Below are 27,032 nucleotides of genomic sequence, written 5' to 3' on the forward strand. Positions count from 1 at the left end.
CGATGGCAAGCTGGCGGCAGGTAGTTACTATTGGATGGCCAGGCACAAATGACCCCGCGTAAGTTTGTAATTCGGGGGTGGGGGTGGGGGGGTGGGGTGGTGGCAGGATGGAGGGGTCGGGGGCGGGGTCAGGGGTGGGCGGGGGAGAGGGGGGTTGAAGATTAAGGATTAATCCTGGGCTGATGGCCGTGTTGTAAAAATCTCCGTCAGATTCTCTGTGGCCTGAACCCGCGGCCGATACCTGAAACCCTTTTGCCTTCGTTTGCAGGGTGGAGGCTGCAGGTTTCTGAGGTATAACTGCTCGATCGAGGCCCCCCGGAAGGGATGGTCGCTCATGCACCCCGGCCGGCTAACCCACTTTCACGAAGGCTTGCCGACAACCCGCGGGACGCGCTACATCATGGTTTCCTTCGTGGACCCGTGACAGCGGGGGAGAGGGGATCGGACTGGGATGTGGCGGAGGCCCAAAGGTCCGGACTTGGGACTGCGGATTTAACCCGGAGGCCTTTTCCAGAGTCACTCCGCGATGCGACTGGTGATTATTATCTTATTGACAAATCAAAAGCAGCCTATCTAGAACCAACCAGCCAATGGGGACCCTCCCCAAGCATGAGACTCAAGCTCCCAATGAAATACCACCTTCCTCACCAGGGCCTCTCTCTGGAACTAACCTGGCCCGTTGCCCCTCCCCCCACTGCCCCACGGTTCCCATCAGGCCCTTCTGACACCTCCGCTGATTGGACGCTGTAGACAAGCTCAACAAGCCAAGCGGCAGATTGGCAATCGGTACTTTTAACCATCGCGTCGAACCGATTATGCGGGCGAGCAGAGACGCTGGGCATCCATCTTTTGAAAAACAGGTGACCACATGTTGAAACGATCTGATCCTTTGCACTACAGGAGCAGGAATAGGCCATTCGGCCCCTTGAACCTACCCCGCCATTCAATACGGCCATGACTGATCTCCTACCTCAACCCCACTTTCCCCATATCCCTTAATTCCCTCAGTATCCAAAATTCACTCCATCCCAGTCTTCAATATAGTCAACGACTGAGCATCCACAGCCCTCTTGGCGGGGGGGGGGCGGTGGAGGGGTAGAGAATCCCAAAGATTCCCAACCCCGAGTTCTCCTCAGCTCAGCCCTAAATGGCCGACCCCCCCCCCCTTATCCTGAGTCTGTGGCCCCCAGTGTTCTAGACCCTCCAGCCTTGGAGAAACAATCTCTCCATGTCCACCCCATCGAGCCCCTTCAGAAGGATATATGCTATAATGGGATTGCCTCTCATCCTGAACCCCTTAGATGACAGGCTCCTTTTCTGACTCATTCTCCAGCTCTTTATGTGCCCGAGCTCCACTATCACCATGACCACGCCACCCTCGGCCAATCAGTGACTCTGTAGTATGCGGACCAGCTTCCATTTTGTTTTTTCTGACAGGACCTTGTGGAGAGAAAGAGGTTTCGAGTCCGTATGACTCTTCTTCGGAGGGTAACGCTCTGGGGACCCAGGTTCGAATCCCGCCACGGCAGATGGTGAAATTTTAATTCAATAAAGATCTGGAATTAAAAGCCCAATGATGACCATGAAACCATTGCTGATTGTCGTAAAAACCCATCTGGTTCACTAATGCCCTTTAGGGAAGGGAATCTGCTGTCCTTACCCGGTCTGGCCTACATGTGACTCCAAACCCACAGCAATGTGGTTGACTCTTAAATGCCCCTCTGAACAAGGGATGGACATTAAACCTGCATATCCCATAAACGAATAATTTTAAAAAATCTCAAGGCACTTCACAGGAGTATAATCGGACCAATACAAAGGAGGGGTGACTTGATCTGAAGTTCCAATAAAAAAAAGTATCCTTTAGGGAAGGAAACCTGCCAACCTTACCCGGTCTGGCCTACATGTGACTCCAGTCCCACAGCAATGTCTCTTAAATGCCCTCTGGACAAGGGCTGAGCCCACATCCCATGAACGAATGCAAAAAAAACTGTTTAGCTCTTTAGCTCTGAAGAAGAGTCATACGGACTCGAAACATTAGCTCTGCCTTTCTCTCCACAGATGCTGTCAGACCTGCTGAGTTTTTCCAGCATTTTTTGTTTCAAATTTCCAGCGTCCGCAGTATTTTGCCTTTATCCATTTTGTTTGGTCGACAGGGTCAATAGAGAGAATTTCCTCTAGTGTTGTGGGGGGACGGGGTAATGGGAGTCCAGAACGAGGGGGCAGAACCTTAACCGGACATCCAGGGGTGATCTCAGGCAGCACTCCCTCACGCAACGTGGAAACCTGCAACTGCACCCCCACCACCCGTAAAACTGTTGAAGTCCATTGGAAATTTCAACTCTGAGATTGATGGATTTTGGGTAGGGAAGGAGACCGAGGGCTGTGGAACTAATGTTGGTCGGTGGGGTTAAGATACAGGTCAGCCATGATCTAATTGAATGGCAGAACGGGCTCCAATGGGCTGAATGGCCTCCTCCTTGGTTTCTCCCTGACTCTCTCCAGCAGTTTTTTGAGCAGGCATGACTTTGTCTGTCCATCTAGGATCACAGACGTTCCGTCTGGAGGCACGAGCTCTGTGGTTTTCATAGAATAGCACAGAGATCCAGCCTTCTGGCCCGTTGTCCCTGCCCCTGCATCTAAAAACAAGGAACAGGGGGGTGGTGGTTGGGAGGGGGGGAAATGGTCTCAGGAGTGGGAAGAGGACAGGGCGGCAATGGGGGAATCTGAGGGCAGAGGAGTTGGGGGATGAATGAGCCAAAAGCCCTTTCTCTTCACCCTGCCCTACCCTTTGCAGGCACCATCCAGGAGAAAGCAGCCCCGCTTGATTGGCACCCTGTCCACCACCTTAAACATTCACTCCCTCCACCCTGATGCACAGTATCAGCAGTGTGTGTACCATCTACAAGGTGCACTGCAGGAATTCACCAAGGCTCCTTCAACAGCACCTTCCAAATCCACAACCTTTACCATCTAGAAGGACAAGAGCAGCAGACACATGGGGAACACCCACCACCTGGAAGTTCCTCTCCAAACCACTCAACATCCTGACTTGGAAATATATCGGCCGTTCCTTCACTGTCGCTGGGTCAAAATCCCTGGAACTCCCTCCCTAACAGCACGGTGGGTGTACTTACACCACAGGGACTGCAGCGGCTCAAGAAGGCAGCTCACCATCACCACCTTCCCAAGGGGCAATTAGGGTCGAGCAATAAATGCTGGGCCCAGCCAGCGACGCCCACATCCAGTGACTGAATATTTGAAATAGAACAACACTTGCTGACTCCACACTCTCAGCTCTTCAATTCCCGCAAGCCATTTCCACCAAGTTTGATCAGTGCTGCGAGCTTAAACATGTACTAGGGAGTTAAGGATCAAATCCATGTTTGATTTGCATGTGTGTGTGTGTGTGTGTGTGTGTGTGTGTGTGGTGGGGTAGGGGAGCTGGTTTCAATGTTGTTTGATGTGGTAAAGTAGGGGGTCAGCTCCTTGAAACAGCCAGAAGGAGATAAGCACGATGTGTACTGAGCCAGGCACTAGGCCGCATCTTATTTATTACCAGCCTTCTTTCCCCTTTTATTTTCTGAAGACCGTTCCCTTTCCCTTACACGCTACACATCCTCCGGCCCTTCTTCCTCCTCCCACTGCCACCGCCCCCCCCTCCCCCCGTGCCACGCCCTTACCCTCTCCTGCATTTTTGATCAAATCCCATCCTGGCGCCAAACAGGCGAAGGAAGTGTCAGGATTTGTAGGCCGGCAGGAGTTGGAACTCCTGGGTTGCGGGGGGGGGCGGTTTTCCGAGGAGTTTTGACAGGGACAGGTTCCAAACCCAGGCCCCCCCCCTCCTCGGAGAGGACGCTGCACCGCCTACCTGCCCGTGCAGGACTGGAAACAGATCTCAAGCTGAGGAAGGCCGGGCCTAGTCCTGTGATCGCTGTAAGCGAAGGGAGGATGAGGCCTTCAGCCCGGACTGGAAGCCTGGGGCCCACGGGAGAAGGCCCAGCCCCGGTTGGCCGTTGCCTCGTGGGCTGGCAGAGTATGAGAGGAGGGGGGGATGTACCTGCCCTGCGACCAGGAAGAGACCATGATAACGGCTCAGCTGGGCGATTACGTCAAGTTTGGATCCGCCCTGCTCGCAGGCCTGAGCCGTCACCACGCAGTGAGGCCCAATCTCGGCCGCCCTCTTGTGGAAGGTCAGTTTGCACACAGGGCGGGGTGGGGGGGGGTTTGGTGGGATTCCTTAAATGCACTGAGCTGCTGCCCACCCACCCAACATCCCCAATTGATGCCCCCTTCCCCGCCCCCACAGGACCTACCCCGGTCACACTTCCCTCGAGCGTTACCATGGTTACTGGCCTCCACTACGCACAACTACTGAGTGAAAAGGCAGACGTGAGCTTCTCTTTGGAGGGAGCGGTGGGGGGGGGCTACAGAGGCGACTGAGGGTGTCTCACACGCCCAGAAGTGTATTTTTTTGTATATTTTATATGTGATTTTTAAAAATGTGATGGAAAGAATTCTTGATGTTATATGCTGTTTATTCTCTCCGTGCCTGTAACTACATGTTCTGTCCTGAATGAAAGACTTGCATTTGTATAGCACCTATCACCACCTCAGGGACGCCGCAGAGGGCTTTGTTGCCAGTGAAGTACTTTCTTTTCTTTTGAAGTGTAGTCACTGGTGTAACGTAGGAAATGTGGCAGCCTAGCTGTGCACAGCAAGATCCCACACACGCTGCGATCTGATAATAACCAGATCATTTTTTCCCCCTTTGGCGATGTTTAGTTGAGGGATAGGCCGGGACCTCTTGGAGAACTCAACCCACACCCCCGCCCCCCCCCAACCCCCAATCACCTCCCTTCGAAATTCTTTCCAAAAACTCTTATTGCATCCATCGGAGGGAGGGAGGGAGGGAGGATGAGATGAAAGGCCTTCAACCTGCATTGCAAACCCCCTTGGGCCTTGGGGAGAAGGCCCAGCCCTGGTTGCCTCGTGGGCTCCTGGAGTCTTGAGAGAGGGGACGCATCTGCCCTGTGACCAGAAAAGGGAGGATCATGATAACCGCTCAGCCTGGCCGATTCTACCTGGTTCGGGTCCACTTGACTCCCTTCGGGCCCCGCGTTGGGAGTGTCAGCCTAGGTTTATGTGCTCAAGCCCCCGCCCCCCTGCCGGGACTGGAGCTTGAACCCACGACCTTCGGGACCCTGAGGCGAGAGTGCGACCCATCAAGCACCCCCCCCGACTAACATTTATCCAACGGCCCGCGTCGCCAAGAACCTAGGATCAGCTCGCTGCCGCTTGTGGGATCTTGCTGTGCACAAGTTGGCCGAGGCATTTCCTACATTGCAACAGCGGCTGCACCATTTTTGAAAACAGTAAAGTACTACTCTGCCTGTGAAGCACTTCGAGGGTGCCCTGAGGCTGTGAAAGGCCTCTGTGTGATCTCCGGAGACGTTTGGGAGGATTCACGCGGGAGGGAGACAGGAATCGATGGAGAATTTCAGGATGTTTTATTTCACAGTTCTGGGTTCCTTTACTGGGGTTTGCACAGGTAGAAAGCAGGCGCCGGTACCACCTGAAGAGGCCCATTCATGCTGCCATGCCCCTGTTCTTTCTGATTCTCTCCTAGGCCCACCTTGGTGCAACAAAACCGCCCCCCCCACCCCACCCCCCAACCTTAGCTTCTTAACTGGAAGGTCCTGGGTTTGATTCCCACTTTCATCCATGTTGATCTTCACGCGGCCAGTACTGAGGGAGTGCTGTACCGTCGGAGATGCCGGCTCTCTAGGGTGGATGTAAACAATCCCTCGGCTGCTACTGGAAGGAGAACGGAGGGAGAGGCTCTCCTAGCCGATGCTGACCACTCGCAAAGGCAAACTGACCGCGCGTTCGTGGCGCACCTTGTGTGTGGGATGTTGCTGTGCACGTTGGGAACTAAATGGGAGACACTGTCTCTATAAACGCGTTGTCTTTACTGCTTTGGACCGGGCCTGGATGATGTAGGCTAATGGGCCTCAGGGAACCAGGTCCAAATCTGACCCGGATTAATCCTCCCTGTGTGTGCGATGTGACACAAAGTGAGTTTGAACAGGACACAGCCCGAGCGACAGAGAACACACATTTATGTGAGCACCTCTCTTTGCCTCAGGGTGCCCCAGAGTGCTTTACAGCCAATTGAAGATCCTTTTGAAGTGTAGTAATGGATGCAGAGTATTAAACCATCGCCTTGGCATTCCCACATTCTGAAATCTGTGACGCGCCACTTCCTAACTCCTTCCTTCTCTCCTCCCTTGCTAACTAAAAGCCCCTAACTGCCATGGGACTGACTGACCCTTCCCACCAATAGCCTTGATAAGAACTTACATAATCGGAGGAGTAGGCCATTCGGCCCATCAAGCCTCCACCACCATTCAATAATACCATGGCTGGAGCTCCACGTTCCCATCTACCTCTGATAACATTCGACTCCCTTGTCTAACAAGAATCTATCTACCTCGGCCTTAAAATATTCAATGACCCTCCCCCCACCGTCTCCACCGCCTTCTGAGGCAGAGAGTTCCAAACTCGCACAACCATCAGAGAGAAGAAAATTCTCCTCATCTCTGTCTTAAAACGACGTCCCCTAATTTTAAAACAGTGCCTCCTAGTTCTGGACTCACCCACAAGAGGAAACATCCTTTCCACATCCACCTTGTCAAGGCCGTTCAGGATCTTATACACTTCAATCAAATCACCCCTCACTCTTCTAAACTCCAGTGGAAACAAGCCCAGTCTGCCCAACCTTCCCTCATAAGACAACCCACTCATTCCAGGTATCAATCTAGTAAACCTCCTCTGAACCGCCTCCAACACATTTTCATCCTTAAAAAAGGAGACCCAAACTGCACACAGTATTCGAGATGTGGTCTCACTAATGCAGCCTCCACTTGCCCAAACCCTCAATCACCCTGCAATAGGCTGGGCCCAGAATACCACTGAGCACTTGCCTGAACTGGAAACCAGCACAACCACAACCCCAACCCCCAAACCTCCAACCCCAAACTCCCAATCCCAACCCCAAACCCCCAAACCCAACCCCAATCCCAACCCAACCCCAATCCCAACCCAACCCCAATCCCAACCCCCATCCATGCTGCCAACCACCTCCCCTCACTCCCCACCAAAAAACAAGAGATCAGGGAAGCCCAGCAAACACTGTTAACAAGGATTCTTTTTAATAAAAACCAGACTGAGGTAACTGGGAGGGGAAGGAAAGTGCTTTAATTTAATAAACGATGATCCAATGACCTTGATAACAAAGAGTTTTTGTTTGTTTTGAAAAAACAACACACGCAAGGTTGGGGGGGGTGCGGTGGGGTGGTGAGTGGGGAGGGAAAAACGAATCACGTTGGACCCGGACCTGCACAACAACACACAAATCCCAAAAACGTTCCTGGGGTTTTCAGTCAACACAGTGTACTTGCAGTATTGTCCATCGTCCCTGCTCACGTGCTGTCTGCTGCTCTCCAAACACTGTGCAGTTTGTTCCCGGGATTCGGAGCAAGCCTTCAGCTCAGCGATAGCGCTTCCACCCTCAGTCAGAGGCCTGTCGCTCCCTCCAGTCCGGCTGGAGTCTGGGACTCAGGATCGGAATACAGGGTTGACAGCAGGCGACTTACTTTTGTCTGGTGGGTGTAGGTGTTTCCCCACTCCCTCCCCCTCTCCCAGCCTCCCTCCCTCCCTCCCTCATAACTCAGTTGTGTAGGTCAGTTGGGAGTGTTTTTCTTGAAGAGAAGGTTGAGAGGGGATTTGATCGAGGTGCTCAAAATCTGGACATAGTTGACAGGGAGAAATTTGTGCCACATGAGTGTCAGGCAATGACCACCTCCAACAAGAGAGAATCTAACCATCGCCCCTTGATGTTCAATGACATTACCATTGCTGAATCCCCCACTATCAACATCCTGGGGGTTACCATTGACCAGAAACTGAACTGGACTAGCCAAATAAATACTGTGGCTACAAGAGCAGGTCAGAGGCTGGGAATCCTGCGGCGAGTAACTTGCCTCCTGACTCGCCAAAGCCTGTCCACCATCTACAAGGCACAGGTCAGCAGTGTGATGGAATACTCCCCACTTGCCTGGATGAGTGCAGCTCCCACAACACTCAAGAAGCTCATGTTGAGAACATCCAGGACAAAGCATCCACCATCGTAAACATTCACTCCCTCCACCACCAACGCACAGTACCAGCAGTATATACCAGGAACTCACCAAGGCTCCTTCAACAGCACCTTCCAAGCTCACAATCAATACCACCTAGAAGGACAAGGGCAGCAGACACGTGGGAACACCACTACCTGGAAGTTCCCCTCCAAGCCACTCACCATCCTGACTTGGAAATATATCGGCCGTTCCTTCACTGTCACTGAGTCAAAATCTTGTAACTCCCTCCCTAACAGCACGGTGGGTGTACCTACACCGCATGGACTGCAGCGGCTCAAGAAGGCGGCTCACCACCACCTTCTCAAGGGGCAATTAGGGATGGGCAATAAACGTTGGCCTAGCCAGCAATGGCCACGTCCTGTGAATGAAAGAAATGTCAAGAGTGCAATGATATAAAAACAATAAATACACCACGCCAATGAAAATGCGAAGTACTGCAGACGCTAGAAAACCAATTTTAAGCAGAAATTGCTCAGCGGGTCAGGCAGCATCTGTGGAGAGAGAGCGAGTTAATGTTTCAGCTCGATGACCCATCGTCAGAACTGGGAACAGTTGGGAACGTGACAGGTTTTGAGCAAGTACATGAAACATGAGGGGAGGGAGCGGGAGAACAAAAGGGAAGTTCACTGATTAGGTGGAAGGTCGGAGAGTTTAAACAAGAAGAGGGATGACGGTGTCTCGGGTGGAGGGGGGGGGGGCGCTAATGGGACAAAAGATGGGACTAGACGAGGTGTGAATGGCAACATTCGAACCATCACCAACCACTGCTGTTTGCAGAGGCTACGGCCTGGAATTGCGGAACTCAATGTCAATCCCGGAAGGCTGCGCAGTGCCGAGTGAAAAGATGAGGTGCGGTTCCTCAAACTCAGTGGAACAGTTCAACAGGCCGAGGACAGAGATGTCAGCGCGAGAGCAAGACAGGAAGCCCTGGGCTGTGCCTGCGGACAGAACGGTGGTGGTTCCGCAAAACAGCCACCCAATCCGCGTTTGGTCTGACCCGCGTAAAGGAGACTGGATCGGGAGCAGCCAACACGGTTGACTAAATTTGAAAAGCAGTGCAAGTAAAATCGCTGCTTGACCTGGAACGAGTATCTGGGGCCTTGGAGGGTGAGGAGAGAGGAGGTAAAGGGACCGGCGTTCCATAGCCTGCGATGTCGCTGTTAAAAAAAAAGGGTAGGGAGTGTTCAGGGTGGCCGGGGGAAGTGATGAGTGGGTCAGGGGGAAATGGTCCTTGTGGAACCCTGGGACAGGAGATGGGATTGGGGGGGTGGAGGAGTGTCTGGTGTTGGCATTGCTGGGGGTGGCGGAAATGGCGGAGGATGACCTGTTAGAATGTGGAGGCTGGTGGGGTGGAAGGTGAGGACAAAGGGGAACCCCTATCGTGGCTCTGGGAGGGAGGGGACGGGGAGTGGGTCAGACGTGGTCAAGGGCCCTGTCAACCACGGCGCTGTCGGGGTGGGAGGGAGTCCTCGATTGAGAGAAGAGGAATTCACGTGAGAAGTGCTGGTGTGGAGGCTGCCTGGTAAGAACAGATGAGACAGGGGAGAGTGGAATGGAGTACTTAACAAAGCAGGGCGCGAGGCAGTGTAGTCGAGGTAGCTATGGGAATCCGCAGGTTTGTAGTGACTATTAGTTGACAGCCGACCCACCCCCCCCCACCCCCAACTCCCAGAAACGGATACAGAGAAGTCAAGGAAGTGGAGGGAAGTGTCGGAAATGGGCCGGGTGAAGAGGGGTAGAAATTGAAAGCAAAGTTGATGAACATTTCCAGTTCAGTGTGGGAGCAGGAAGCAGCATGGATACAGTTATCAATGTATCAGAGAAAAAGAGAGAAAGTGGGGGGGGTGGTGGGTGGGGTGGGGTGGGGGGGGGGTGCAGTGGGCGCTACAGGGGGTAAGCAATCTGGAACAAGGAATGTTCCACATATCCCGCACAATAAAAAGCCAGGCAGGCAGAGCTAGGACACTTTCCATTTGGAGGAAATGAGTAGAGTTGAAAGAACGGGAGAACTAGTTTGGCCAGACTGGGGAAAGGTGTTGGATGGAGTCTGGCTCGGCCTCTCTTCAGGGATGAGGCCTGTCCTGGTTGTGGGAGGGAGGGGTGGGGTAGCAGCCACTCCCACAGCTTCTCCCTCATCAAATATAAACAGGAAAATGCTGGAAAAACTCAACAGATCCGGCAGCATCTGTGGAGAAACAGTTAACGTTTTGGGTCCGTATCTGAAGAGCCATAAGGACTCGAAAGGTTAACTCTGTTTCTCTCTCCGCAGACGCCGGCAGATCTGTTGAGTTTTTCCGGCATTTTCTGTTCTTATTTCAGATTTCCAGCCTCCGCAGTATTTTGCTTTTGGCCCTTATCAAATCCCGTTTGTAATTTAATCTCTGCTACCCTCTGCCCTTGACCTTCCCTCCTCCGCTTACCTGGCCTCTCTGTGTTGGTTAAATCTCTAACCTTGCCCCCCGTTGTCACCCATCTGAAAAGCGAACTCTGTTTCTCGTGACGGAGCGGTTCCAGTCTTTATTCAATACCCCGCCCTGTCAGACTGTTTAATCTGGCTGTGAACATTGTGTGGAATACTGGAAATTGTAGACGTTCCCAGACCACTGGCCTCTGCTCACAGAGATTGGGAGGGCCTTTCAAGCCCTGTTAAGCGTGGGTTCACCCCGAAATTTTTTAATTCATGGGATGTGGGCGTCGCTGGCCAGGCCGGCATTTATTGCCCATCCCTAATTGCCCTCGTTCAGCGTCACCCACGTCGCTGGGTGGGTCTGGAGTCACGTGTAGGCCAGACCGGGTAAGGGTGGGCAGATTTCCTCCCTTACAGGGGGCATTAGTGAACCGGGTGGGGTTTTTATGACAATCGGCGATGGTTTTGTGGCCATCGTCAGATTTTTAATTCCAGATGTTTTATTGAGTTCAAATTTCACCATCTGCCGTGGTGGGATTCGAACCCGGGTCCTCCAGAGCATTACCCTGGGGTCTCTGGGTTACTTGTCCAGTGACAATACCATTCTGCCACCACGGAGGGGGGGAAGAGATCTTAACAATGCAAGTGGCCAAAAACACCAGAAGGGAATGCCCATCTCTGACAAAACCCAGAGGGAGGTTGGCCATTCTTAGTCCTCCAACCCACTCGGCCTTGCCCCCACTCCCCCAACCTTCTTTTTGACATCCAATTAAGACCACAACAGGAGCTGGAGGAGGCCATTCAGCCCCTCTCAAGCCTGCTCCGCCATTCCACAAGCTCGTGCCTGATCTTCTACTTCAGCTGCACCTTGCCGCACTCTCCTCATCCCCTCTCCTTCCCTTAGTGTCCAAAAATCTACCGACCTTAAGTTTGAATGCGTTCAGCTCAATGGCACCAATTCCACAACCCTCCGAGTGAAGAAATTTCTCCTCGCCTCTGTCCTAAATGGCCAACCCCGCCCCCACCTTTACCCTGTGTTCGAGACTCTCCAGTCGGGGCTAGGACCATCTCCCTGGTGTCTTGCTTCTCAAGTCAAGTCAAGTCAAGGGATTTGTGCCTCCGCTCCTGTGCCGGAATCCGGTCCAGGTATTGGTCCCCTCCGTGTGAAAAAGGCCTTCCTGGCACCCGGCCTCGGTTTACCCCGCACTGAGCAGGGAGGGAAGAAAAGCCAGGCCTGGATCGGCTTCTGGACGGGACTGGGTGTGACCTCTCAGTCCGAAGGGTGAGAACGCCACACTTTTCCCCGGAAATGGAAAGGATTAGGACTCAAAATACATTTCCCGTTGAAAACCATTACCAAGCGCATCGCATTTGCACCAGAGACTGGGTGGGGGTCGGGGGTCAGGGGGTCGGGATGGGGGGTGACTGGTGGTGGTGAAGGACGGGAGTTGGCGTTAGGCCGAGGGGTCAAAGGGGTCAATGGGTGGAACGTTGTAGCTGGCGTCGAGGAAGATGGTGAGCGTCCCGATCGAGGTGAAGGTGATGAAGACCCAGAGGAACAGTCGGTCGACGACCATGGCGACGTACTGCCAGTCCTCCTTCAGCTGCAAAAAGACAGCGCACGGTAAGAGCACACAGGATAGCCCCAGGCTGCATTCTTGGCCTACTGGAGTTGGCCGCTCTTGAGTCGAGGTTGTGGTGAGGTGAAGTAGGAGGGCTGGGGCCTCACGATTGACTGCAGCGCCTTTGAATTGAGGGACGTGTGATGCCAGGAGTCCCCTTCTACCCGCCCCCGCCACCCCCAAACGGCAACTGTTATGTCCATGAAGCGTGCCCTCAGGCAAGCCAGAATGGGAATCTGTGCTAGCGACAATCCCAGAGTCTCAGTCACAGGATAAGTTCACCTGTCACTCAGTGCGGGCTGTGCCTCAATGGGCAGCACTCCCTTCCGAACCCGGAGCTCGTGGGTTCGAGTCCCGCTCCAGAGACCCCGGCCGGCCAAGGCTTTCGGTGCAGTACTGCGGGAGTGCTGCAGCGTCAGAGAGGCGCCATCTTTCACGAGAGACGTTAAACGACATTCCTGTCTGCAGCCCCCACCCACCCTCAGGTGGACGTAAAAGATCCCACGGCCGCTGTTGGAAGAGGAGCGGGGCGGTGGGGGGTGGCGGGGGCGGGGGGGGGGTTGGTGGAATAAAGGCTCCAATGTATTATCACTTTGCAGATTGTGGGAGCTTGCTGTGCTCGTTTTCAACGTGGTGGTGGTGGTGGTGGTGGTGGGGGGGGTGCGGGGGCAGGGCGTGGACAGTGATGGGGGGTGGGGGGAGGGGGTCAGGGACTGGGACTCCGGGAAGGACAGTGTCCATGTCGGTGACCCCGTTGGCTGAAACTTCCAAACTGGGCGTCGGCAACCGGCTGACATCCTTTGGCGATGTCGCTCGTTCTGAACTGCTCGCCACCCCCAACCCCAACCCCCACCCCCCTACACCCCCAACCCCCACCCCCTTACACCCCCAACCCAACCCCCACCCCCCTACACCCCCAACCCCAACCCCCACCCCCCTACACCCCCAACCCCCACCCCCCTACACCCCCAACCCCAACCCCCACCCCCCTACACCCCCAACCCTGACCCCCACCCCCCTACACACCCAACCCCCACCCCCCTACACCCCCAACCCCAACCCCAACCCCCACCCCCCTACACCCCCAACCCCCACCACCCTACACCCCCAACCCCCACCCCCCTACACCCCCAACCCCAACCCCCACCCCCCTACACCCCCAACCCCCACCCCCCTACACCCCCAACCCCCACCCCCCTACACCCCCAACCCCAACCCCCACCCCCCTACACCCCCAACCCCCACCCCCCTACACCCCCAACCCCAACCCCCACCCCCCTACACCCCCAACCCTGACCCCCACCCCCCTACACCCCCAACCCCAACCCCCACCCCCCTACACCCCCAACCCCCACCCCCCTACACCCCCAACCCCAACCCCCACCCCCCTACACCCCCAACCCTGACCCCCACCCCCCTACACCCCCAGCACCAACCCCCACCCCCCTACACACCCAACCCCCACCCCCCTACACCCCCAACCCCAACCCCCACCCCCCTACACCCCCAGCACCAACCCCCACCCCCCTACACCCCCAACCCCCACCCCCCTACACCCCCAACCCCCACCCCCCTACACCCCCAACCCCCACCCCCTACACGCCCAACCCCAACCCCCACCCCCTACACCCCCAACCCCAACCCCCAACCCCCTACACACCCAACCCCCACCCCCCTGCACCCCCAACCCCAACCCCCACCCCCCTACACCCCCAACCCCAACCCCCACCCCCCCTACACCCCCAACCCCCACCCCCCTGCACCCCCAACCCCAACCCCCACCCCCCCTACACCCCCAACCCCCACCCCCCTACACCCCCAACCCCCACCCCCCTACACCCCCAACCCCCACCCCCCTACACCCCCAACCCTGACCCCCACCCCCCTACATCCCCAACCCCGACCCCCACCCCCCTACACCCCCAACCCCAACCCCCACCCCCCTTCACCCCGAACCCAACCCCCACCCCCCTTCACCCCGAACCCAACCCCCACCCCCCCACACCCCCAACCCCCACACCCTACACCCCCAACCCCAACCCCCACCCCCCTACACACCCAACCCCCACCCCCCTGCACCCCCAACCCCAACCCCAATCCCCCTACACCCCCAACCCCCACCCCACTACACCCCCAACCCCAACCCCAACCCCCCTACACCCCCAACCCCCAACCCCCTACACCCCCAACCCCCACCCCCCTACACCCCCAACCCCAACCCCCACCCCCCTACACCCCCAAACCCAACCCCCACCCCCCTACAACCCCCAACCCCCACCCCCTACACCCCCAACCCCAACCCCAACCCACACCCCCCCGCCCCCCTCCCCCCGGCTGTCCCTCACTCTGAGCACACACCAGAGTCACCGACCATCACCAGACATCTGCCACCCTCCCCTAACCCGCTGGGCGCTGGGGAGTAACGGAGTGGGGGAGGATTGGCCAAAACCCGAGGTAGGCCGGACCCTGGTGGATTATGGGACGCTGGGCAGTGGGGTTGGGTTTTCTTCCCGCGCCCCAACCCCCACCCCCCTACACCCCCCACCCCAACCCCCACCCCCCTACACACCCAACCCCCACCCCCCTACACCCCCAACCCCAACCGCAATCCCCCTACACCCCCAACCCCCACCCTACACCCCCAACCCCAACCCCAACCCCCCTACACCCCCAACCCCCACCCCCCTACACACCCAACCCCCACCCCCAGCCCCCTACACCCCCAACCCCAACCCCCACCCCCTACACACCCAACCCCAACCCCCACCCCCCTACACACCCAACCCCCACCCCCCTGCACCCCCAACCCCAACCCCAATCCCCCTACATCCCCAACCCCCACCCCACTACACCCCCAACCCCAACCCCAACACCCCTACACCCCCAACCCCCACCCCCCTACACCCCCAACCCCCACCCCCTACACCCCCAACCCCAACCCCCACCCCCCTACACCCCCAACCCCAACCCCCACCCCCCTACACCCCCAACCCCCACCCCCCTACACCCCCAACCCCAACCCCCACCCCCCTACACCCCCAGCACCAACCCCCACCCCCCTACACCCCCAACCCCCACCCCCCTACACCCCCAACCCCAACCCCAACCCACACCCCCCGCCCCCCGGCTGTCCCTCACTCTGAGCACACACCAGAGTCACCGACCATCACCAGACATCTGCCACCCTCCCCTAACCCGCTGGGCGCTGGGGAGTAACGGAGTGGGGGAGGATTGGCCAAAACCCGAGGCAGGCCGGACCCTGGTGGATTATGGGACGCTGGGCAGTGGGGTTGGGTTTTCTTCCCGCGCCCCAACCCCCACCCCCCTACACCCCCCACCCCAACCCCCACCCCCCTACACACCCAACCCCCACCCCCCTACACCCCCAACCCCAACCGCAATCCCCCTACACCCCCAACCCCCACCCTACACCCCCAACCCCAACCCCAACCCCCCTACACCCCCAACCCCCACCCCCCTACACACCCAAACCCCACCCCCACCCGCCTACACCCCCAACCCCAACCCCCACGCCCTACACCCCCAACCCCAACCCCCACCCCCCTACACACCCAACCCCCACCCCCCTGCACCCCCAACCCCAACCCCAATCCCCCTACACCCCCAACCCCCACCCCACTACACCCCCAACCCCAACCCCAACCCCCCTACACCCCCAACCCCCACCCCCCTACACCCCCAACCCCCACCCCCTACACCCCCAACCCCAACCCCCACCCCCCTACACCCCCAACCCCAACCCCCACCCCCCTACACCCCCAACCCCAACCCCCCTACACCCCCAAACCCAACCCCCACCCCCCTACACCCCCAACCCCAACCCCAACCCACACGCCCCGCCCCCCTCCCCCCGGCTGTCCCTCACTCTGAGCACACACCAGAGTCACCGACCATCACCAGACATCTGCCACCCTCCCCTAACCCGCTGGGCGCTGGGGAGTAACGGAGTGGGGGAGGATTGGCCAAAACCCGAGGTAGGCCGGACCCTGGTGGATTATGGGACGCTGGGCAGAGGGGTTGGGTTTTCTTCCCGCGCCCCAACCCCCACCCCCCTACACCCCCCACCCCAACCCCCACCCCCCTACACACCCAACCCCCACCCCCACCCCCCTACACCCCCAACCCCAACCCCCACCCCCTACACCCCCAACCCCAACCCCCACCCCCCTACACACCCAACCCCCACCCCCCTGCACCCCCAACCCCAACCCCAATCCCCCTACACCCCCAACCCCCACCCCACTACAACCCCCAACCCAAACCCCAACCCCCCTACACCCCCAACCCCCACCCCCCTACACCCCCAATCCCCACCCCCTACACCCCCAACCCCAACCCCCACCCCCCTACACCCCCAACCCAACCCCCACCCCCCTACACCCCCAACCCCCACCCCCCTACACCCCCAACCCCAACCCCCACCCCCCTACACCCCCAACCCCAACCCCCACCACCCTACACCCCCAGCACCAACCCCCACCCCCCTACACCCCCAACCCCAACCCCCAACCCCCTACACACCCAACCCCCACCCCCCTGCACCCCCAACCCCATACCCCACCCCCCTACACCCCCAACCCCCACCCCCCTACACCCCCAACCCCCACCCCTCTACACCCCCAACCCTGACCCCCACCCCCCTACATCCCCAACCCTGACCCCCACCCCCCTACACCCCCAACCCCAACCCCCACCCCCCTTCACCCCGAACCCAACCCCCACCCCCCTTCACCCCGAACCCAACCCCCACCCCCCCACACCCCCAACCCCCACCCCCTACACCCCCAACCCCAACCCCCACCCCCCTACACACCCAACCCCCACCCCCCTGCACCCCCAACCCCAACCCCAATCCCCCTACACCCCCAACCCCCACCCCACTACACCCCCAACCCCAACCCCAACCCCCCTACACCCCCAACCCCCACCCCCCCACACCCCCAACCCCCACCCCCTACACCCCCAACCCCAACCCCCACCCCCCTACACCCCCAAACCCAACCCCCACCCCCCTACACCCCCAACCCCCACCCCCCTACACCCCCAACCCCAACCCCAACCCACACCCCCCGCCCCCCTCCCCCCGGCTGTCCCTCACTCTGAGCACACACCAGAGTCACCGACCATCACCAGACATCTGCCACCCTCCCCTAACCCGCTGGGCGCTGGGGAGTAACGGAGTGGGGGAGGATTGGCCAAAACCCGAGGTAGGCCGGACCCTGGTGGATTATGGGACGCTGGGCAGTGGGGTTGGGTTTTCTTCCCGCGCCCCAACCCCCACCCCCCTACACCCCCCACCCCAACCCCCACCCCCCTACACACCCAACCCCCACCCCCCTACACCCCCAACCCCAACCGCAATCCCCCTACACCCCCAACCCCCACCCTACACCCCCAACCCCAACCCCAACCCCCCTACACCCCCAACCCCCACCCCCCTACACACCCAACCCCCACCCCCAGCCCCCTACACCCCCAACCCCAACCCCCACCCCCTACACCCCCAACCCCAACCCCCACCCCCCTACACACCCAACCCCCACCCCCCTGCACCCCCAACCCCAACCCCAATCCCCCTACAACCCCCAACCCCCACCCCACTACAACCCCCAACCCCAACCCCAACCCCCCTACACCCCCAACCCCCACCCCCCTACACCCCCAACCCCCACCCCCTACACCCCCAACCCCAACCCCCACCCCCCTACACCCCCAACCCCAACCCCCACCCCCCTACACCCCCAACCCCCACCCCCCTACACCCCCAACCCCAACCCCCACCCCCCTACACCCCCAACCCCAACCCCCACCCCGCTACACCCCCAGCACCAACCCCCACCCCCCTACACCCCCAACCCCCACCCCCCTACACCCCCAACCCCAACCCACACCCCCCGCCCCCCTCCCCCCGGCTGTCCCTCACTCTGAGCACACACCAGAGTCACCGACCATCACCAGACATCTGCCACCCTCCCCTAACCCGCTGGGCGCTGGGGAGTAACGGAGTGGGGGAGGATTGGCCAAAACCCGAGGTAGGCCGGACCCTGGTGGATTATGGGACGCTGGGCAGAGGGGTTGGGTTTTCTTCCCGCGCCCCAACCCCCACCCCCCTACACCCCCCACCCCAACCCCCACCCCCCTACACACCCAACCTCCACCCCCCTACACCCCCAACCCCAACCGCAATCCCCCTACACCCCCAACCCCCACCCTACACCCCCAACCCCAACCCCAACCCCCCTACACCCCCAACCCCCACCCCCCTACACACCCAACCCCCACCCCCACCCCCCTACACCCCCAACCCCAACCCCCACCCCCTACACCCCCAACCCCAACCCCCACCCCCCTACACACCCAACCCCCACCCCCCTGCACCCCCAACCCCAACCCCAATCCCCCTACACCCCCAACCCCCACCCCACTACACCCCCAACCCCAACCCCAACCCCCCTACACCCCCAGCCCCCACCCCCCTACACCCCCAACCCCCACCCCCTACACCCCCAACCCCAACCCCCACCCCCCTACACCCCCAACCCAACCCCCACCCCCCTACACCCCCAACCCACACCCCCCTACACCCCCAACCCCCACCCCCCTACACCCCCAACCCCAACCCCAACCCACACCCCCCCGCCCCCCTCCCCCCGGCTGTCCCTCACTCTGAGCACACACCAGAGTCACCGACCATCACCAGACATCTGCCACCCTCCCCTAACCCGCTGGGCGCTGGGGAGTAACGGAGTGGGGGAGGATTGGCCAAAACCCGAGGCAGGCCGGACCCTGGTGGATTATGGGACGCTGGGCAGTGGGGTTGGGTTTTCATCCCGCGCCCCAACCCCCACCCCCCTACACCCCCCACCCCAACCCCCACCCCCCTACACACCCAACCCCCACCCCCCTACACCCCCAACCCCAACCGCAATCCCCCTACACCCCCAACCCCCACCCTACACCCCCAACCCCAACCCCAACCCCCCTACACCCCCAACCCCCACCCCCCTACACACCCAAACCCCACCCCCACCCGCCTACACCCCCAACCCCAACCCCCACGCCCTACACCCCCAACCCCAACCCCCACCCCCCTACACACCCAACCCCCACCCCCCTGCACCCCCAACCCCAACCCCAATCCCCCTACACCCCCAACCCCCACCCCACTACACCCCCAACCCCCACCCCCCTACACCCCCAACCCCAACCCCCACCCCCCTACACCCCCAGCACCAACCCCCACCCCCCTACACCCCCAACCCCCACCCCCCTACACCCCCAACCCCAACCCCAACCCACACCCCCCGCCCCCCGGCTGTCCCTCACTCTGAGCACACACCAGAGTCACCGACCATCACCAGACATCTGCCACCCTCCCCTAACCCGCTGGGCGCTGGGGAGTAACGGAGTGGGGGAGGATTGGCCAAAACCCGAGGTAGGCCGGACCCTGGTGGATTATAGGACGCTGGGCAGTGGGGTTGGGTTTTCTTCCCGCGCCCCAACCCCCACCCCCCTACACCCCCCACCCCAACCCCCACCCCCCTACACACCCAACCCCCACCCCCCTACACCCCCAACCCCAACCGCAATCCCCCTACACCCCCAACCCCCACCCTACACCACCAACCCCAACCCCAACCCCCCTACACCCCCAACCCCCACCCCCCTACACACCCAACCCCCACCCCCAGCCCCCTACACCCCCAACCCCAGCCCCCTACACACCCAACCCCAACCCCCACCCCCCTACACACCCAACCCCCACCCCCCTGCACCCCCAACCCCAACGCCAATCCCCCTACACCCCAACCCCCACCCCACTACACCCCCAACCCCAACCCCAACCCCCCTACACCCCCAACCCCCACCCCCCTACACCCCCAACCCCCACCCCCTACACCCCCAACCCCAACCCCCACCCCCCTACACCCCCAACCCCAACCCCCACCCCCCTACACCCCCAACCGCCACCCCCCCTACACCCCCAACCCCAACCCCCACCCCCCTACACCCCCAGCACCAACCCCCACCCCCCTACACCCCCAACCCCCACCCCCCTACACCCCCAACCCCCACCCCCCTACACCCCCAACCCCAACCCCAACCCACACCCCCCGCCCCCCTCCCCCCGGCTGTCCCTCACTCTGAGCACACACCAGAGTCACCGACCATCACCAGACATCTGCCACCCTCCCCTAACCCGCTGGGCGCTGGGGAGTAACGGAGTGGGGGAGGATTGGCCAAAACCCGAGGTAGGCCGGACCCTGGTGGATTATGGGACGCTGGGCAGTGGAGTTGGGTTTTCTTCCCGCGCCCCAACCCCCACCCCCCTACACCCCCCACCCCAACCCCCACCCCCCTACACACCCAACCCCCACCCCCCTACACCCCCAACCCCAACCGCAATCCCCCTACACCCCCAACCCCCACCCTACACCCCCAACCCCAACCCCAACCCCCCTACACCCCCAACCCCCACCCCCCTACACACCCAACCCCCACCCCCAGCCCCCTACAACCCCAACCCCAACCCCCACCCCCTACACACCCAACCCCAACCCACACCCCCCTACACACCCAACCCCCACCCCCCTGCACCCCCAACCCCAACCCCAATCCCCCTACACCCCAACCCCCACACCACTACACCCCCAACCCCAACCCCAACCCCCCTACACCCCCAACCCCCACCCCCCTACACCCCCAACCCCCACCCCCTACACCCCCAACCCCAACCCCCACCCCCCTACACCCCCAACCAAAACCCCCACCCCCCTACACCCCCAACCCCCACCCCCCTACACCCCCAACCCCAACCCCCACCCCCCTACACCCCCAACCCCAACCCCCACCCCCCTACACCCCCAGCACCAACCCCCACCCCCCTACACCCCCAACCCCCACCCCCCTACACCCCCAACCCCAACCCCAACCCACACCCCCCGCCCCCCGGCTGTCCCTCACTCTGAGCACACACCAGAGTCACCGACCATCACCAGACATCTGCCACCCTCCCCTAACCCGCTGGGCGCTGGGGAGTAACGGAGTGGGGGAGGATTGGCCAGAACCCGAGGTAGGCCGGACCCTGGTGGATTATGGGACGCTGGGCAGTGGGGTTGGGTTTTCTTCCCGCGCCCCAACCCCCACCCCCCTACACCCCCCACCCCAACCCCCACCCCCCTACACACCCAACCCCCACCCCCCTACACCCCCAACCCCAACCGCAATCCCCCTACACCCCCAACCCCCACCCTACACCCCCAACCCCAACCCCAACCCCCCTACACCCCCAACCCCCACCCCCCTACACACCCAACCCCCACCCCCACCCGCCTACACCCCCAACCCCAACCCCCACGCCCTACACCCCCAACCCCAACCCCCACCCCCCTACACACCCAACCCCCACCCCCCTGCACCCCCAACCCCAACCCCAATCCCCCTACACCCCCAACCCCCACCCCACTTCACCCCCAACCCCAACCCCAACCCCCCTACACCCCCAACCCCCACCCCCCTACACCCCGAACCCCCACCCCCTACACCCCCAACCCCAACCCCCACCCCCCTACACCCCCAACCCCCACCCCCCTACACCCCCAACCCCAACACCCACCCCCCTACACCCCCAACCCCAACCCCCACCCCGCTACACCCCCAGCACCAACCCCCACCCCCCTACACCCCCAACCCCCACACCCCTACACCCCCAACCCCAACCCCAACCCACACCCCCCGCCCCCCTCCCCCCGGCTGTCCCTCACTCTGAGCACACACCAGAGTCACCGACCATCACCAGACATCTGCCACCCTCCCCTAACCCGCTGGGCGCTGGGGAGTAACGGAGTGGGGGAGGATTGGCCAAAACCCGAGGTAGGCCGGACCCTGGTGGATTATGGGACGCTGGGCAGAGGGGTTGGGTTTTCTTCCCGCGCCCCAACCCCCACCCCCCTACACCCCCCACCCCAACCCCCACCCCCCTACACACCCAACCCCCACCCCCCTACACCCCCAACCCCAACCGCAATCCCCCTACACCCCCAACCCCCACCCTACACCCCCAACCCCAACCCCAACCCCCCTACACCCCCAACCCCCACCCCCCTACACACCCAACCCCCACCCCCACCCCCCTACACCCCCAACCCCAACCCCCACCCCCTACACCCCCAACCCCAACCCCCACCCCCCTACACACCCAACCCCCACCCCCCTGCACCCCCAACCCCAACCCCAATCCCCCTACACCCCCAACCCCCACCCCACTACACCCCCAACCCCAACCCCAACCCCCCTACACCCCCAACCCCCACCCCCCTACACCCCCAACCCCCACCCCCTGCACCCCCAACCCCAACCCCCACCCCCCTACACCCCCAACCCAACCCCCACCCCCCTACACCCCCAACCCCCACCCCCCTACAACCCCCAACCCCAAACCCCACCCCCTACACCCCCAACCCCAACCACAACCCCCTACACCCCCAGCACCAACCCCCACCCCCCTACACCCCCAACCCCAACCCCCACCCCCCTACACCCCCAACCCCAACCCCAACCCCCACCCCCCTACACCCCCAACCCCAACCCCAACCCCCACACCCCCCACCCCCTCCCCCCGGCTGTCCCTCACTCTGAGCACACACCAGAGTCACCGACCATCACCAGACATCTGCCACCCTCCCCTAACCCGCTGGGCGCTGGGGAGTAACGGAGTGGGGGAGGATTGGCCAAAACCCGAGGTAGGCCGGACCCTGGTGGATTATGGGACGCTGGGCAGTGGGGTTGGGTTTTCTTCCCGCGCCCCAACCCCCACCCCCCTACAACCCCCACCCCAACCCCCACCCCCCTACACACCCAACCCCCACCCCCCTACACCCCCAACCCCAACCGCAATCCCTCTACACCCCCAACCCCCACCCTACACCCCCAACACCAACCCCAACCCCCCTACACCCCCAACCCCCACCCCCCTACACACCCAACCCCCACCCCCAGCCCCCTACACCCCCAACCCCAACCCCCACCCCCTACATCCCCAACCCCAACCCCCACCCCCCTACACACCCAACCCCCACCCCCCTGCACCCCCAACCCCAACCCCAATCCCCCTACACCCCCAAACCCACCCCACTACACCCCCAACCCCAACCCCAACCCCCTACACCCCCAACCCCCACCCCCCTACACCCCCAACCCCCTCCCCCTACACCCCCAACCCCAACCCCCACCCCCCTACACCCCCAACCCCCACCCCCCTACACCCCCAACCCCAACCCCCACCCCCCTACACCCCCAACCCCAACCCCCACCCCCCTACACCCCCAGCACCAACCCCCACCCCCCTACACCCCCAACCCCCACCCCCCTACACCCCCAACCCCAACCCCAACCCACACCCCCCGCCCCCCTCCCCCGGCTGTCCCTCACTCTGAGCACACACCAGAGTCACCGACCATCACCAGACATCTGCCACCCTCCCCTAACCCGCTGGGCGCTGGGGAGTAACGGAGTGGGGGAGGATTGGCCAAAACCCGAGGTAGGCCGGACCCTGGTGGATTATGGGACGCTGGGCAGTGGGGTTGGGTTTTCTTCCCGCGCCCCAACCCCCACCCCCCTACACCCCCCACCCCAACCCCCACCCCCCTACACACCCAACCCCCACCCCCCTACACCCCCAACCCCAACCGCAATCCCCCTACACCCCCAACCCCCACCCTACACCCCCAACCCCAACCCCAACCCCCCTACACCCCCAAGCCCACCCCCCTACACACCCAACCCCCACCCACACCCCCCTACACCCCCAACCCCAACCCCCACCCCCTACACCCCCAACCCCAACCCCCACCCCCCTACACACCAAACCCCCACCCCCCTGCACCCCCAACCCCAACCCCAATCCCCCTACACCCCCAACCCCCACCCCACTACACCCCCAACCCCAACCCCAAACCCCTACACCCCCAACCCCCACCCCTCTACACCCCCAACCCCCACCCCCTACACCCCCAACCCCAACCCCCACCCCCCTACACCCCCAACCCCAACCCCCACCCCCCTACACCCCCAACCCCAACCCCCACCCCCCTACACCCCCAACCCCCACCCCCCTACACCCCCAACCCCAACCCCCACCCCCCTACAACCCCCAACCCCAACCCCCACCCCCCTACACCCCCAACCCCAACCCCAACCCCCACAACCCCCACCCCCCTCCCCCCGGCTGTCCCTCACTCTGAGCACACACCAGAGTCACCGACCATCACCAGACATCTGCCACCCTCCCCTAACCCGCTGGGCGCTGGGGAGTAACGGAGTGGGGGAGGATTGGCCAAAACCCGAGGTAGGCCGGACCCTGGTGGATTATGGGACGCTGGGCAGTGGGGTTGGGTTTTCTTCCCGCGCCCCAACCCCCACCCCCCTACACCCCCCACCCCAACCCCCACCCCCCTACACACCCAACCCCCACCCCCCTACACCCCCAACCCCAACCGCAATCCCCCTACACCCCCAACCCCCACCCTACACCCCCAACCCCAACCCCAACCCCCCTACACCCCCCAACCCCCACCCCCCTACACACCCAACCCCCACCCCCACCCCCCTACACCCCCAACCCCAACCCCCACCCCCTACACCCCCAACCCCAACCCCCACCCCCCTACACACCCAACCCCCACCCCCCTGCACACCCAACCCCAACCCCAATCCCCCTACACCCCCAACCCCCACCCCCCTACACCCCCCACCCCAACCCCCACCCCCCTACACACCCAACCCCCACCCCCCTACACCCCCAACCCCAACCGCAATCCCCCTACACCCCCAACCCCCACCCTACACCCCCAACCCCAACCCCAACCCCCCTACACCCCCAACCCCCACCCCCCTACACACCCAACACCCTCCCCCACCCCCCTACACCCCCAACCCCAACCCCCACCCCCTACACACCCAACCCCCACCCCCCTGCACCCCCAACCCCAACCCCAATCCCCCTACACCCCCAACCCCCACCCCCTACACCCCCAACCCCAACCCCCACCCCCCTACACCCCCAACCCCAACCCCCACCCCCCTACACCCCCAACCCCAACCCCAACCCCCACACCCCCCACCCCCCTCCCCCCGGCTGTCCCTCACTCTGAGCACACACCAGAGTCACCGACCATCACCAGACATCTGCCACCCTCCCCTAACCCGCTGGGCGCTGGGGAGTAACGGAGTGGGGGAGGACTGGCCAAAACCCGAGGTAGGCCGGACCCTGGTGGATTATGGGACGCTGGGCAGAGGGGTTGGGTTTTCTTCCCGCGCCCCAACCCCCACCCCCCTACAACCCCCACCCCAACCCCCACCCCCCTACACACCCAACCCCCACCCCCCTACACCCCCAACCCCAATCCCCCTACACCCCCAACCCCCACCCTACACCCCCAACCCCAACCCCAACCCCCCTACACCCCCAACCCCCACCCCCCTACACACCCAACCCCCACCCCCACCCCCCTACACCCCCAACCCCAACCCCCACCCCCCTACACACCCAACCCCCACCCCCCTGCACCCCCAACCCCAACCCCAATCCCCCTACACCCCCAACCCCCACCCCACTACACCCCCAACCCCAACCCCAACCCCCCTACACCCCCAACCCCCACCCCCCTACACCCCCAACCCCCACCCCCTACACCCCCAACCCCAACCCCCACCCCCCTACACCCCCAACCCCAACCCCCACCCCCCTACACCCCCAACCCCCACCCCCCTACACCCCAACCCCAACCCCCACCCCCCTACACCCCCAACCCCAACCCCAATCCCCACACCCCCCACCCCCCTCCCCCCGGCTGTCCCTCACTCTGAGCACACACCAGAGTCACCGACCATCACCAGACATCTGCCACCCTCCCCTAACCCGCTGGGCGCTGGGAAGTAACGGAGTGGGGGAGGATTGGCTAAAACCCGAGGTAGGCCGGACCCTGGTGGATTATGGGACGCTGGGCAGTGGGGTTGGGTTTTCTTCCCGCGCCCCAACCCCCACCCCCCTACACCCCCCACCCCAACCCCCACCCCCCTACACCCCCCACCCCAACCCCCACCCCCCTACACCCCCCACCCCAACCCCCACCCCCCTACACACCCAACCCCCACCCCCCTACACCCCCAACCCCAACCGCAATCCCCCTACACCCCCAACCCCCACCCTACACCCCCAACCCCAACCCCAACCCCCCTACACCCCCAACCCCCACCCCCCTACACACCCAACCCCCACCCCCACCCCCCTACACCCCCAACCCCAACCCCCACCCCCTACACCCCCAACCCCAACCCCCACCCCCCTACACACCCAACCCCCACCCCCCTGCACCCCCAACCCCAACCCCAATCCCCCTACACCCCCAACCCCCACCCCACTACACCCCCAACCCCAACCCCAACCCCCCTACACCCCCAACCCCCACCCCCCTACACCCCCAACCCCCACCCCCTACACCCCCAACCCCAACCCCCACCCCCCTACACCCCCAACCCCAACCCCCACCCCCCTACACCCCCAACCCCCACCCCCCTACACCCCCAACCCCAACCCCAACCCCCCTACACCCCCAACCCCAACCCCAACCCCCACACCCCCCACACCCCTCCCCCCGGCTGTCCCTCACTCTGAGCACACACCAGAGTCACCGACCATCACCAGACATCTGCCACCCTCCCCTAACCCGCTGGGCGCTGGGAAGTAACGGAGTGGGGGAGGATTGGCTAAAACCCGAG

At 62.1% G+C, this 27,032-nt stretch overlaps 2 protein-coding genes across 2 annotated transcripts in view; one reads left to right on the forward strand and one right to left on the reverse strand.

The window, feature by feature from the left end:
- plod3 (procollagen-lysine, 2-oxoglutarate 5-dioxygenase 3) overlaps nucleotides 1-1,553 on the forward strand; it is a 140,388-nt gene extending 138,835 nt beyond the window's left edge. Inside the window, exon 18 of the mRNA XM_041178779.1 lies at nucleotides 269-1,553. Within this exon, the coding sequence (XP_041034713.1) occupies nucleotides 269-424 (156 nt within the window). The 3' untranslated portion in view covers nucleotides 425-1,553. The remainder of the gene's footprint in view (nucleotides 1-268) is intronic.
- Nucleotides 1,554-11,238: 9,685 nt separating this feature from the next.
- The window catches only part of chrnb1 (cholinergic receptor, nicotinic, beta 1 (muscle)), a 90,302-nt gene continuing 74,508 nt past the window's right edge, over nucleotides 11,239-27,032 (reverse strand). Inside the window, exon 11 of the mRNA XM_041178900.1 lies at nucleotides 11,239-12,215. Within this exon, the coding sequence (XP_041034834.1) occupies nucleotides 12,066-12,215 (150 nt within the window). The 3' untranslated portion in view covers nucleotides 11,239-12,065. The remainder of the gene's footprint in view (nucleotides 12,216-27,032) is intronic.

This window comes from Carcharodon carcharias, chromosome 33 (assembly GCF_017639515.1).
Source record: "Carcharodon carcharias isolate sCarCar2 chromosome 33, sCarCar2.pri, whole genome shotgun sequence".
Taxonomy (NCBI): Eukaryota; Metazoa; Chordata; class Chondrichthyes; order Lamniformes; family Lamnidae; genus Carcharodon; species Carcharodon carcharias.